Here is a 16,038-nt window from a genome sequence, read left to right as displayed (position 1 = left end):
TTAATTTTCTTCCAAGAAAAACAAAAAGCAGACATTTAGTAGAACGACAGCTTCAGTTGCTATTTAAGTTCATTGTATGAAAGAAAGATGAAGGTGAACGAGGCTGTCAATCTTAAAATTATATTACAAAAATAAAACTAGTCTGGTGCATTGTAATCAATAAAAACATACTGGCTGCATTGTATTCATCTGTAATAGTCAATGTCAACATTGTTACTGTTAACTAAAAGCACAACTATTAAGAAGTTTTAATAAAATAAAACTCACATGACATGTATAACTAAATAAAATATAGATAGTTGAAATACTTCTGTATAACTCCAATACAAAAATTCAGTTAAAACACAAATTATTAAAACTAAACCTGAAAAAAGCTAAATAAAAATACTTTAGAAACAAAAATATTAATGTAAAAAAATGTCCGATGGATATGAGTGAATTACTAAAATTACTCGCCATTTATTTAATCACATCGCTTTACCTAACGTAAACTATGAAAGTGAACAGGGACTAGGTACTGTCATTCTGCCTAATGGCTCCTTTATTGTTCCACAAAAAGAGGTCGTGGGTTTTCTCAACAACATGAGGTTAAGTAATTACAAAATAGCGAACTATGCCTTTAAATCGGCCTAATGCGGTCAAGTTTACAGGCTTTAAACCCCCTGTAGTTGGTGTTTTAAATCAGCGATCTGATTGGGTGACGAATAACCACTAATAACGTCCTATCTAAGGATAACACCTGCTGATTGGACCATATAGCCGGGAGGCGGGACTTAGCGTGGCTGCCTGAAAGGCAACATTGCCTGAGTCGCCATTGAGAGCTCGCATATTTGCTATAGTAGGAATTATCCGTTGAATGCTAACCAGAGTTTACTATTATTGAGACGAGGAGAAAAGGACAACACTACATACCACGGCATCAAGGCAAATAAACGTATTTGACAGGTTTAGATTGTATGTGTTCACAAAAACATCGTTTCATATCCGTGTCTGACACTTTTGCCAGGGTTCTTTGTGTGTCGACAATGGTTTGTTTTTCTCCGTCAGGATCGCTCATGATGATCGGGTCATATTAAAGGAATGATAGGGGTTTAGTCATCCTTTCTGAAAGGGCGGAAGTCTGGTTAAAGTCATTAAGGGCAGAAAGCAGGGGATAGACAAGATTTCAACATTTAGACGACAAGGAGTTTGGAAAGGAGATGGGGAATTGTCTGAAATCTCCCACTTCGGATGATATCTCCTTGCTCCACGAATCACAGTCAGACAGGGCCAGTTTCGGTGACGCCAACGATCCGGATCAGGAGCCACCACCTCCATATCAGGTAAGCTAATGAAAAGCCTATAAAATAAGCAAAGAAACTTTCCTTTTTACTAAAACAACGTCTCGAATCCACCCTCCTGCTTTTTAATATAAACATGCGCATTGCTATAGGTTATTCATGATCTGTGATATCTTACAAAAACAAATGCATTCTAAAATACGGGGAAATATATCAGTAGCACCGGGCTCCCGCAGAAGCTCCATCTGTTTAATTTCGCCCTGGACGGTGTGCCACACTAAATCCTCTTTGTTCGACATAAACGTGGCCTACATTTCACATCAGACCGTCCAGACAGATGGACAGCCTGCTATTTCATTTTTACTGGCGCCTCCTTGGAGTGTTGATTGACCAGCACCAGGTTTATTGCGACAAAGTAACAATTCTGAACGTGACGCGCTTTGTTTGCAATTGTGACGTCATAGAGATGTTATTCTCCCGCGTAGTATTTCCCAACCCTTTTTGTCCTTTCCAGTATTTATATGACTTGTTTTATGTCCTTCAACTATCAAAATATAAGAGTCGTGTTTTTTATTAGCAGTTTTATAAGAGGTTTAATTGAAATCTTGCCAAGTACCCCTGCTGTACACATACCCCTGGTTGGGAATCACTGTACTAGGGCAACCAGGGGGCTTGGGGTCTCTGCAAACTTTCGTAGGGGCTCTCATAAGGTTTCCATCACTGTCTTAGTCAGAAAGGGTGGAAACTAAGGGATTTTCCCTTTTTTTTTTTTTTTTTGGACATGTGGAATCAGTTGAAGTTCAAGTCATGAGATCATGTTGTTTAAAATGATGTCATGCTGCATATTACTTTGTTTAAAAGGAAGGCATTCATCTCATGTTGACATGTTGTAACACTTCCATGAAAGCAGGGTTTGACAGGACTGGTGAAACAAAGCACATTTAAACAGATAATAATCAGTGCACAATAAGCAAACATTTTTATAAACTGTCACTACCGTGTTTTGCAACATCATCATTTATATTGAGCATATGCACTGAACTGAGAGGAGGTTCAGGCTCTATCATGTTTGCTGTGAAGGTTGTTACATCCTCTTAGCTGTTTATTGATCTTATCCGCCGTACAAAAAGACACCAACAAACTGTGCTTCCTCGTTAGCAAACCACCAAGCATGTTCAAAATGATATGCATCTCAAACAATCATGCAGTAATTTCCTCAGAACTACTGTGATGTAAGTGTATTAAAAAATCTTGTTATGCAAAACCTTCCTTCAAAAGTTTAGAAAATCCTCTTCGGTCTTGGTTTCAATTTTGGCTGCATAATCTAGATGTTGATTGGCACATAATGGAAGCAACCACCCAATGAAAACATAAGGTGGGACGTTTTATGCTGTTCTCCTAGTGCTTATCAGCTGTATTAACAGTGTTCTGCCACTTCCTCCTCCACAAAGTTGTCTGCAAACAGCCTGAATGTTCTGATGGGCCAGGAGATTGACTAAGAGGAGAATCACAATTTATAAAATAGCTTATAGAAGCCTGTTGATAAAACATTTCTAGGTAGTGTTAAATGTTTCATGATTGCCGTAGAGTTACTGTGATGTTAGATCGGGTCTCCATGCCAGATAATTAGGATCTAGCGCCGGATGCCAGATCCTGTCAGAAAAGATCAGTTTTTCCAGTTACAGAACAACTAGTCAGCAGAGCTGTTGATACCCAAAATGAGTTGCTTTTAAATGAGTCTTTAACAGTCTTCTGTCAATCAAGAAGTTGACTGAGAAAAGCCAGGGAAGAGCAGAACCCGGAGATGAAGTGATAATGGTAAAAAGTAATAGGGTTTATTGAACAATCTTAGTTGCGTATGTCTTAATGTTCAAACTTCGTCTGACCAGCACAAATTCAACATGCGCTGTTATACCAAAACTGCTTCACAGCAACATCCCATAAACCTTGGGTTTCCAGAAACATTCCCTCTTATCTATCTCTTATTCATACAAGACAAAACAGTTCATGACACCACACAAGCATGAGATTAAACAACAATGAAAATGCATAAGCTTGGGGAAATTATAAAAAAAAGCAATAAATTAATAAACAATAAAAATACTTAATATAATGATAATCAAATATTAAAAATAATCATATGAATGACTAATGATTATGTGAATAAATGATTATAAATTAAAAAACGCATAAAAAGTAAAACACAACACACAGTTTGCATGTGAAGATCTCAGACCTGTTTTTGTGTCATTTTCTAGTGAACTGTGATTTGATCAGCTCTCTTCGATTTTCTGGAGGACAGAGTTTTGTGGCAATTATCTATTTGCACTCCCTACAATTATTAATCGTATGCTATATGAGAAGAAATGGCATCCAAACCTCTTACAATTCAAGGGTTGAAATGCAAACAGAATTTCATTATAGGCTCTTTCTTGTGTTACTTGGTTTTGTCTTTCAAGAGGAGTCACCTTTCTGCTGAACACCAGCAAACACTGTGCGCAGCTTTCTGTTTTGTGAAGTTATTGAGTCTCTGGGGTGCAAGATCAGACAAGGGTGTAAAAAAACGAGCAGAAGAAGACAGCACTGTGCTGAATTCACCCAGCGTTTGTTAACGGCACTGCTGCTCTGTGCAATATTCTGATGGCACGCTTCAGCCTATTGTTGGAATGTTGGACAGACAGGAGGTCTGTTTGAACCACGCATTGGATGAAAAAATGCACAGCCCCCTTGAGGACTCAAATCATTCCCAATCTCAGCACATTCTTGTCACTTGCCAAGAATGCTTGATGTTTTTTCCCCCAGAGTCTCAGGCAGGGAGCTAGAAGGGGCTGTCTGTGCTCTCAAGTATGCATAGAACCGGTTCTGCTTATTTCTTTAAGTTATAAAGGGATCTTTAAAATTCAATAGTAGATAGCTGTAAGTTCTTTTCTTCATAGGTCTTCAAAATATGCTTCAAATTTTGCCAATACTTCTTTTATTGCTCAAACACAACAAAGACAGTCATCCTAGTCTTCCTCTGTTCAAAGCATTATTCACCCAAAAATGAAAATTGTCATCTTTTATTCACTCTCATGTCATTTACACAACTTACTCACCTGTATGAATATTTTGTTCTGTGAAACACAAATGATGACATGTTGAATAATATTGAATTTTGAATATGGAATATTGAATATTGAATATATAATGCAATCGTTTTTGTCCATACAATGAAAGTACAGCACATTTCTCCCATGTCTTCAGTGTCGCATGATCCTTCGGAAATCATTCTAATAAGAAACATTTCTTTTTATTATTGTTAAAAACCGCTTAATATTTTTAGGAATAATTTACATTTGTTTTTCTTTTAATAGAAAACTCGAAGTACAGTGTTTGTTTGAAACTGATTTTTTGTAACATTAGAAATGTCTACTTTCACTTTATTAAATGCATTTCATCCTTGCTGAATAGTGTAAAAAATAAATAAATAAAAATTACTGACCCTAAACTTTTTAACAATCAAGTATTTAACATTTCCATTTAAGTTTTCTTTAGTGAATGTCTTTTCTAAGCTCTCATGGTTCCTGGTTTTCTTTAGCTGCTATGCTAAGAAGCATTAGCACCATTGTGTAAGGAGCTCAGTAGAGTTAGCCTAGTTACACACCCTGTGTCTCCGATGGAGACTAAACCAATGAGAACAACTCTATTTCAGAATAACAGCCAGACCCCTTCCACTCTGGTCCATGTAACTGAACAGTGAATACAGTTTATGCAGTAAAGCTGAACTGCATTAGTGTTTTGATGCTGTATTATGCATCTAATTGAAACAGGAAGTGAACTTGGGCGATTGATGAAGAGACAGACAGGAATGTAATATAAGGTCTTCCTGGTAGTTTATAAAGCAGCTGACTTATGCATTAGCCTGGACGTGGTAAGATAAACACGTCTGTGTGAGAGAGCAAGGCCAAGTAGGTGCCAACATTAGAAATAATGGAGATTCCCTTTAGACTTGAATTCCCCACATCCCTGCTCCTCTAACGATTCCTTTCTCTCTTTTTTTTCGGTTCTCTGTTTACTTCATGCTGTAGTTGCTCCTTCTAACATGCTGCTTTTTCTGTTCGTGGAGGCTTCACGTCACCTATTAGCCAGAAAGCTCATCTTAAGTGGAAGTGCTCAATCCTTACCCTCACTTTACTCGTCTACTTTCTCATTCACAATGATTCTTCAGAAATGTGCACTTTTGGCCCTGTAGTCTTTTAGACAAGACAGACATATAAACATGTATGCATCGTGGAGCAAAGGAAACTGACAACGCACCGACAGACAAGACCGAGCAGGTTACTTTTAATATGAAACCAAGACTCCGTAAACCATAAATATCATTTTGTGGCTCTTTAATGTGATGTGATAAATCATTGTATCTCCTCAGTTCATGCAGCAGGTGAACCGATCATCTCCTTTATTACTAGTTAAAGCATAAAATAAACATGAATGGACATCAGAAGGTATCTTGTTTTAAATGTGAAAAGAGGTCGATACTATTTTTCAAGTTCAAGTCCATTGATGTTAATCTAATATTCTGTCTGGTTTGTTTGTCGGACAAAAAAGGCAGATTCGCATTATGATTGTTCAGATCACCTGTCAATCAAACTCACTTTGAACTGTCGATTGAGTTTTTCCACACTTTTTGCATAATTGACAATATCACACCTTGATTGGAAATAAAACAATTCTATTCTAATATTCAGCTAATGAACTGGATCTTAGGTCACACAAATTTTATTTAAAATATATATTTTAATTTTTGTGGATTGAGACCCATGTACAATATGGCATTAAACTGATTTCTATCAATTACAATGTTTTTATTTAATTTTAACTTGAATTTCGGCGTCTTCTCTGACTTAGGATGGATCAAATACTTAGGATGTCAAACCTGCAGCTTTTCAGTTACCAGCTCAGGTCCTAATCATCTATTCGAACCAAAAAAAAAAAAAAAAAAAGATTAAATCTGAACTAATTCTTTAAAACAGTAAAGCTTGTTAAGAATGACTGGAGTGAAGTGGGGCAGAAGGAGAGCGTTCTCTCTGCCTGATACACTCATTGCCTATGAAAGAGCGATTTGAAGAAAGGTGTTGATTTCTATGAGGGGAAATCCATGCAGTTTACACAATGAACCATTCTTTGGAGATAAACTTCTACAAAATGTGAAGAAACAGCCCTGCAGCTTGTGCAGCAAAATGTCGGAAACTAAACATTTAACCATTCAGTGTCCTGAATCTGTTTAATATTACATATAATACATTGTAAAGAAATTGAAAATATCCATTTTAGAAGCGTTTTATGATTTACACAAAGGAACACCACATCAGTCTTGTACTTTTGAAAGGAATCACCAGAAACATACTGTACTGCATAAACAAGTAGTTGTAACCAAATACTCTCCCTGTAACCAAATTCCCCTTCGTCTGGCTCTCCTGAAATTGTATGTGAGTGCTTGTGTCTGTAAATAGTGTGTCAATGTAATTTTGTTGTTAAACTGCTTAAGAGACATTATATATTCACACATGTATGTGTGGTGAGATTGTATAGTGTTTGTAATGGAGGCCTGATTTTGTGCTGAGCTGGTACAGACCGTTTCTGCACCGCTGAATAGTAGCACTTCAAACAGCTGCTTGTTTAACCTTCCATGTGCTCAGATGAGCGTCCACCTCCTCAGCCCTCTCACTGCTAAGAAAAGGAGGACAAAAAGAAAGAGTTGAATGCCCCAGAGTGCAGATCAGGTGCAGAAAAATGTTCCCATAACACTGTCAATGTTTACATACACTTTGAAAGTTTGTTTTCAGCCTGTATTTTATTTATATATATGTATATGTATGTATGTGTATATATATATATGTATATATATATATATGTATATGTATGTATGTATATGTATGTATGTATGTGTGTGTGTGTGTATATATATGTGTGTATATATATATATATATATATATATATATATATATATATATATATATATATATATATATATATATATAATGTGTATATATGTATGTGTGTGTGTGTGTTTGAAAATCATGTAAATGCTTTAGTTTAGGTGAAATCACAGCAGACATTTGTTGTGAAGTTGGAATAATTTAATGCAACTATAGCAGTCATATATTTGTTTTATGACAATTTTTATGACTCTTTTAACCAAGAATTAGTTAGAATAAAGAATAATTAATGTTTTACCCATTTCATTTTATTTTTCTTTCTTTCTTTATACTGGTAGGAGTCCAGTAAGAGTATGTTTTATTATTTTTTTTATTTTATTTTTTTATTGAAATAAATACTTTTAACTTGGAAAATTACATTAAATTGACCAAAATTAACAAAAAATTTAAAATGCTGTTCTTTTGAACCTTCTAAAATTATAGCATTATTCCCATACATATTGTCTCAAAGCAGCTTTTACAGAAATATATTGATTCGGTGTGCCACGTTACAAATTGTAGCAATATGCCACAATCTTAATGTTTTTACAGTTTTTTCATTTGATACATGTATAGAAAAATCATAATGGCATTGTAATGTTTGAATGGAACTGTGTGTGTGTGTGTGTTTATTTATATATGTGTTATATATATATATGAAAATTGTTAGTTGTACTTGATGTAAATTGTATATTCACATGCAATGCCGTCACCTTAATTACATTTTTTTATTGCTTTTCTGCCAAATAAATATAGCTCCAATTGTAAAAACACAGTATATATCCTTTGTTAGTTATGCATTTAAAGATATATGCCCCTAAACACTTTAATATAGTGAGCTGCTTTGTCTTGTTAGCTTGTGAGTAGCTTGGGAAGCTAATGTTAAGAGTAGCAGTGTTGTGGATGCTAAAGTAGCTCCTCCTCCTCATACTGTCTGTAGTCTGTGTCTGCTGTCTGGCCGAGTCATGCTAGCCTGTAGCCTTATTTTGGGCTAATCGAGTGAGGTACACATACAGGAATGTGAAGCACAGATGTCTTCACTTCTGTGTTTGTTGTGAAAGCACTGAATCAGCCTTGACATTGATTTGATTTCTGATAAAATGAAGTCAGTAGATGACACTGTTATCAGGAATAACAGTTGCTTTACTGGTTTATAGTTCGGTTTTATTATCTCTTGTAATTTTGAGGCAGTAGAAGGATCCAGTGTGGCGAAGCTTTGGATTGTTTTGTCTAGTTCAGTGAGTCCTGAGAGGGAGTGGTCCTTTCAGTCTTTACTGGAACGGAGTTGGAGAAAGAGAGCAGAAAATGGACCGCTGGACGGTTTGTCTTTTCCAGTAATGAGGGAGGGCCGGATACTGGACAGCATGCTTTGTTTAGCACCCAAAGCCTACCAGACCAAACAGAATTCCCCGCTTGCCAGCTCTTTTTTTTTTTTTTTTTTTTTTTTTTTTATTTCTGTTTCTGTCTGTTTCTTTGAACCAATCAAATCATTCTCTGTTGTACTTGTGGTGTTGTGTTGTCTTATGCTGTTCCTGTTGTTCTTAAATGAAAGCTGATGTCTGAAATGTCTGAATAAATTGCTCTTGGAACATACAGTCTCTGTAGGTTAGGTTTGTTTTATTGATATATTTACAAGGTTATGCAATTATAGTGCAAGTCTGATGTTTTGACATTGTTTCATTAAATTCTTTCGTGCCTAAAATAGTGTTCACCTTTTTTAAATGTATAAGTCTCTTTTATAATATTTATAGTACTTATTATAAATACTCTATGGTTTATTATAGTATTTCTACACAAGAAGCATTATAGCATTTCAATATTTCCATGGTTATATCAGTCTGGTGAAGTCAGTTTGAGTTTTGTGTCTTTTAAAGATTATGTAATTGTTATTTAACACTAAATTTATAGTTATATGAAATATTATATATTAAAAGTATATTATAAATTATTATAAAAAAGTATAAACTATTATATATATTAGATTTTATTATAGATCGTAACCTGTGTGTGTGTGTGTACTATAAGTCGCACCTTAGTATAAGTCGCATCAGTCCAAAAATACGTCATGATGAGGAAAATGACATTGGTCGCACTGGACTATAAGTCGCATTTATTTAGAACCAAGAATCAAGAGAAAACATTACCGTCTACAGCCACGAGAGGGCGCTCTGTCTTCAGTGGTAGACTACAGGAGCACTGAGCAGCATAGAGCGCCCTTTGGCGGCTGTAGACGGTAATGTTTTCTTTTGGTTCATTTCTCTCGAAAAAAAAGTGCGACTTATAGTCCAGAAAATAAGGTATATAATATTTTATTTTTATATATATATATATATATATATATATATATATATATAATATATATATATATATATATATATATATATATATATATATATATATATATATATAATGGACATATTTCAGCTTTGCTTTGTTTGATTACCCTGTCCAATATACTTTATACTGCATATTTAAATGTCATATGAAAACTTTTTTTTTTTGCTTTATCTCAGCCCAACAGAGCAAATAATTATATATATTTTTATATTGTTTTATATTAGAATATAAAGTTAATTGTCATATCAACACATTTTGTTTGTTTGAACATGCCAACCAGCCCAACAGAGCAACATTTATATATAATATATTGTATAATTTATATTTATTTGTCATAGCAAAAGATTGCTTTCTTTGCTTAAACAGCCTGAAAGAATAACATTGGAGTGCATTTGAGGGGGGACTATCTATTTTTCAGCCAATAGCAGATGGGGCAGGTGTTCAGATTACTTTTTTTGTTCTGTTTGTTGAGGCTAGTGCCACAGAAATACATAAATGCATTACCTTTAAGATGAACCATCATACAAAAATGCTACCTGTTGAGTCAGCAACTCGGTTAGCGCCTCAAACCTTTGTTGGATTTCCATAGTGTGAAACACAAGAGTTTCAGAGACTGTGTCAGAGAAGACAACGGCATCGTTGTCGGAACGATCATGTTTCGGCTCTGCTTCCAGCTAAGCACGCACACGTTTATTTGCTGGATCCCACAGTGCTGCCCGCTACATTATGAGTGTGTACATGCCTCACAAATATTCTTTCTATTTGCTTGTGTCTTCAGCCGGTGTACAAATAAGTTTGTATTCAGATAGGTCTGTCATGTGATTGTATTCAATACGGCCGCTGTGTGACCTAATTCTTAAGTGAGCTCTGAACCTGATCTCAAAGCTCACCTTTAATCTGATCTGAGATCAGAACTGCACGACGCTATGGTTGCTTTTCCCAGCAGCACCTCCCAGTCCTCAGGCCTGGTTTTTACAGAACGCATCTCACTGTGGCCTATGGGCATTACTCCCGTGTGTGGAAACCTGTCCTACTTCTGATTAATCGTTATTGTGGTGCGTGCGTATATGAATGTGGGTTAGAGGTTTATAATATAAGAAAGTAATAAATATCTGCCAAGTATGATTATCCATGGAGCAATATCTGAGCTTTGGCCGTTCGTGGCTGCTCTGAGCCAAAGCAGTAATGTTTTTTTTTTTCTGTTGTTCCCAAGACTGCAAAGTCACCGAGTGTGAAACCTCCAGTCTAATTACCTTCACCACCACCATTCACAAATCAATCACAATCACAAATCAATGGCTAATTTATTAAAGGTTTAAAGAGAGATGTGATCTGAACTCCAGAGTACAATCGCTGACACCTGAAACGATATATTAATGTCTTCTCTTGGGTGTAATGGTAATTTAATGGTGGTTAAATTAATACAGATTATGCACAGGGGTGTGTAAACTTTTGAGAAAAGATTGGTATGTGAAATTGTGAATATTATTATTATTATTATTATTATTATTATTATTATAATTAATTTACATTTTGTAAATTTATTTTATATATTTTTATGTATTTAAAAGGTTGATTTTTATATATATATATTTATTTATTATTTATTATATATATTATATATTTATTTATATTGTTAGAAATTATGAAATAACATTATGTATGTATATATGTGTGTCCGCAAGTTTCTATTAATTTCTATATATTCTTTGTTTTATTATTATTATACAATATAATTTATATGACTGAAGTCCTGAATAATGGATATTTAAATATATTCATCAGGGCAGTGCTGAAATAAATACGATCATAAGTGTGTTAACTTATGAATTGTGTCTCTTAACTAAAAATAAATCATATATTTACTGTTGTTTACTGTTATACAAATTTTCCTGTGTATGATAGAAGTTTTGCTCTTTATGAAATTCTAATAAATGCTTCTATTTTGTTTGTCATTTGCTATGAAAAATACTGTAACATCACTTGTTCTAATGTTTTCAGAAGAATATGTAGCACACAGAGCTTAAAGGTACTCAGAGTCTCTCAAACAGCTTTCATTAGTGAGTGTTGAGCATGCACCTGTCTCAATGGGAGCTATTGTTCACCCCCCTCTCTTCACAAGTAGTCTTTGGACTCATATGGTCCCATTTTGGCTTCTCACATCAAAATGGTGCAAAAAGGGAAAGATCGCCCCCTGGTGGAGCGTCTGGTGCATGTGACTCAAATATTGAGGCGCTTACTCATAACTATAGTATTGTACTGTATAGCTGCATATTCAGTTCTGGATAAGCTTGGTCATATATGACTTTGCATTATATTGAGTGGCATAGAAGTGGTTAAAGATCTCAAACCCCACAAGAAGTGATCCATCTATATTAACCAGTGTTATATGTTCTTATACTGTGTGTGTGTGGGTTTTCAGGAGCAGATCCATGTGCCTGTGTATCACCCCACTCCCAGCCAAGCCCGGCTGGCAACCCAACTGACCGAAGAGGAGCAGGTGCGGATCGCTCAAAGGATCGGCCTCATCCAGCATCTTCCCAAAGGTGTCTATGATCCAGGCAGCGACGGCACTGAGAAGAAGATTCGAGAGTAAGTGATTATGCTGTGTGTCTGTCTGTTTGTTTCATAGTTATTTTAAAGTTGGTGAAGGAGCAATGTTTTTTTTTTTTTAATTTTTTCAATCTAGCTCAAAAAACGTGAATGCACATGAAAGCACGTTTATAATGAAAAGTAAATATGAAACTTACTATTACTAGGATTATTGTAACGTTAAATTCCAGGGTTTTTTTTTTTTTTTTTTTGCAGCAAATTAGAATTTATTTCATATGTCACTGAAGACGTAATTAATGGCTGCTGAAAATTCAGCCTTGCCATTACAAAGATAAATTACATTTTTAAATGTATTAAAATAGAAAAAGGTTATTTTAAATTAAAATTACCATTTCATAATATTGCTTTTTTCTCTTTCTTTTTTTTTTATCAAACAACTGCAGCCTTTATGCTAAAGAGCGATTTCTTTGAAACGCATTAAAAAAATCAAATTTTCAAGCTTTTGAATGGTAGTTTACACATTCCCAGAATTCTCTAATTTAAATGAAGTAGGTTTACAAAATGGAATCTTAATGCGGAGATGTCATAAGTGTCTGTTCCTGACCATTCTGTTGTGTGACTATTGAACTTCTTTTGAAATACAGTTCAGTAAATTCATCTTTCTGTCATTGCGATTCAACTTCCTGCAGGGTGTGACCAACTTTTTAATTCTGCACAACGCCCAACCCTGTCAGCAGCCTATGGGAACGCTGTGCACTTTGTTGCCAAGCTTATCGCAGTGTGTGTTAACACGTTCTCTCTTTGCGCAGGTGTGTGATCTGCATGATGGACTTTGTGTATGGAGACCCCATCCGGTTCCTCCCCTGCATGCACATCTACCACCTGGACTGCATAGATGACTGGCTGATGAGGTCCTTCACGTGTCCCTCCTGTATGGAGCCTGTAGATGCTGCCTTGCTCTCGTCCTACGAAACTAACTGACTGCTGCCTGCACTGATCCCCGCCCCCCACACACATATATACACACATACACACACACAACCCTTGAGTCCTGTTCTCACATGACCCCTTTGCATAAAGAGACGAACTGTCCACTCGACTCGGGCGTGGGATGGTGTTCCTGTGGCATCGTGGGATAAAGGAGGCAACAGTGATAATTAAACCTCTCCTGCATGGTCCTGCTGGACAGGGAAATCTGCAGGAGCCCTTTTGCACCCTCACGACTTTATCATGTGATTCCTTTGTCTCTCATCAACGACACCCAGACAAACTGGTCACGCACCATTCCACATAACACTTACACTGGAAGGAGACGAACCTTCGAGAAACACACCGGAGGACTCACATCTTTAACATTCAATCTCTATTTATTTCTTTATTTCTCTCTCAGTGTCTGTTTCCATAAAGGGCTCGTTTGATTTCTGCCGAAGCTGCAGTGGAGCAAAACCAATGGCATTGCACATACACATGCAAAAAATTTTGCACTTTTGAGAATTAAGCCCAACTTCACACACGCAAACGTGCATTACATAACTTTTATTTAACCACATGTTAGCTTTTTTTTAGTTTATATGTTTGGTTGGTTGTTTTAAACTACTCAATGGACACTTCAGCGACCCAATTTGTGTTGAGAAAGGAGCATTTCTCTATATCACTTGCGAGCACCAAGTCGGAGTGGATTTGGTGCTGCAAATAAATGAAAAATATATGTATCAAATTTTTTTTTTTTTTACACATAGTATATTACAACTTTTTCCTGCATTACGTAGTTTTTGATCTTGCATTAAAATGTCACAATAATGGTTGATCTCACATATTGGTCAAGCTGAAGTGTTTTGTTGCTTTTTGCTTTGTGGATCCTATTTTTTTTTTTAAATCAATACTGTCTATTGTAACTCAACCGAAAAAATATATTTAACGATAAAAAACACTGAAGTCATCGAAAGTCTGAAGGTGGCTATGAGGGCAGCCTGAAATGAATAATGCAATATAGGCTGTAGTGACTCATGAAAGTACACGTATGAGTGTGTGAAACTGCTCAATAGTTATAATTTCACCTTCTTTTCTGGTGAACTTGTGTGTTTAGTTAACTTTATTGTACATATTGCAATGATATATCTTTTAGTGACTTTTATTAGATTTTTCTGTACCAGATACTTTAAAAAGAAGTTTTTATGACATCGTAAGGCACTCATAAACTTGGAAAGAAATGTTTTTTTGTGAATCCTCATGGATTGACGATTTACGAGTTATTTCCCCTCCTGTTGTTTGTGGGGGTTTTCTCATAGACTTCAAATTCTTGGCATTAATTTGCGTTTCTTGTTGAATAGAAGACCACAGGCAGTATGATCACACCCAAAGCTGGGATGTGCTTTAAAAAGCTGTTTGATGGGTTTTTTAAATGAAAGATGGTTTATGCTTAGTGAAATTACGCCCAGTCCTTTCGCTCGGTCTAAAAAAGAAAGCACATGAGAGCATAGAAATCAAGTCTCTATGGTTTTTACTCTCAAATGTTATATAAAGACAAAGTAATTGCTAAAATGAGAAGTGGTAGTAGGTAATGGACCTTTGGCATTAAATCTGTCCACTTAATCAAAACGGAAAAAAAAAATGTGGTGGTTAGTGGCTGCTTTTGAAGTGAAGATTTTCAGTTGTTCCTCGTGTTTGAACTCATGCCTTGTGTGGGGTGACTGTAAGTGTGTAGTTAATGAAGGTGAGGGATATATTCTTCATAGAAAATCCATTGACCTGGTTTTGCACAGTACTTAGTTGTAGGTTTCATCTTTTCTTTTTTCCTGTCTCTCCATACAACGTGGAGCTCCATTGCCTTAGACCAGACAAGCAGGAGGCTTTTGGCTGGACGTCCTGGGCTGATGGGGGCTCTACACCAGCATCAGGAGGACAGTGATGATTATGAATGAGCATTTGGATGTTATAAGACCATATTTGCTCCCGAGAAGACGTCATCAATGCAATGCCATACAAAAACTGCTTCTCCATGATGTGCTGGGAGCACATGGACATTATATGTGATCTGTTTGTATGTGACGTGTGTGTAAGGCTGCGAGAGTCTCCCGTTTGTCTGTCTGTGAATATATACATAAACGTATGTATATATAAAATTATGCATCTTCTATGTACTACAGGCAAATAATAAATAGAATTTATGCTATGAAATTATCTGTGTGTGTGCTGTTTTTATTTTTTTTTTTAACCAATTTTTAATATTAAGGAGGTTTTCTGTACGAGGGAATTTTCATGTATTTCATGTAGAAACATGCATTATATAATAATCGGATTATTAAATGACAGTCAGAAATGTAGTGAAACTTTACATATACATGCACACACTTAAGCATTACTTAAAGTAAGGTTTATTTTCACTTTCTGTACTAGTACATACCTTAAAGACTTCTTGTCCCACATTTGTTTCCAAGGGGGAAAATGCAGTTCATTAACACATTACTCACACTACTATATGTGGGGTAATTTGTCACACTTTTGTCCTGTCATTGATGACTTCGACATTGATTTGAAGAGAATATATTTTATTGGAAATGTATATTGGATTTAAATATTAAAAATACTTCCACAATATGTCTGTTAGCATTACATATAGTAGCTACATGTAAACAACTGAAGAACTGAAGTTAAATAAAATATTTTTTTCTAAATTATATCTGGAAACAAATAAATCCATTTATCTGAAAATATATGTCCAGTGACACAGGGCATTGGATATATTATTTCTGTCTGTGCTGTGTATATATATATATATATATATATATATATATATATATATACACACACATAAACATGCATGTATATATAAAATTATGCATATTCTATGTACCACAGTCAAATAATAAATATAATTTATGCTATGAAGTTGTCTGTGTGTATACTGTTTT

General features: G+C 35.4%; 1 protein-coding gene across 2 annotated transcripts; it reads left to right on the top strand.

The window, feature by feature from the left end:
• Window positions 1-781: 781 nt before the first annotated feature.
• rnf11b (ring finger protein 11b) lies at window positions 782-15,307 on the top strand. Of its 2 annotated transcripts, XM_052563932.1 has the most exons (4): window positions 782-954; window positions 1,048-1,322; window positions 11,997-12,166; window positions 12,937-15,307. In XM_052563932.1, exons 2-4 carry the CDS (start codon window positions 1,200-1,202, stop codon window positions 13,106-13,108), a joined length of 465 nt encoding a protein of 154 aa, XP_052419892.1. In that variant the 5' UTR covers window positions 782-954; window positions 1,048-1,199; the 3' UTR covers window positions 13,109-15,307. The 2 variants fall into 2 exon arrangements, with proteins under 2 accessions (XP_052419892.1, XP_052419891.1); XM_052563931.1 differs by having other exon boundaries at window positions 782-1,322.
• Window positions 15,308-16,038: the final 731 nt, after the last annotated feature.

Source organism: Carassius gibelio, chromosome B8 (genome assembly GCF_023724105.1).
Source record: "Carassius gibelio isolate Cgi1373 ecotype wild population from Czech Republic chromosome B8, carGib1.2-hapl.c, whole genome shotgun sequence".
Lineage (NCBI taxonomy): Eukaryota > Metazoa > Chordata > Actinopteri > Cypriniformes > Cyprinidae > Carassius > Carassius gibelio.
This window is presented reverse-complemented; position numbering and strand designations above follow the sequence as displayed.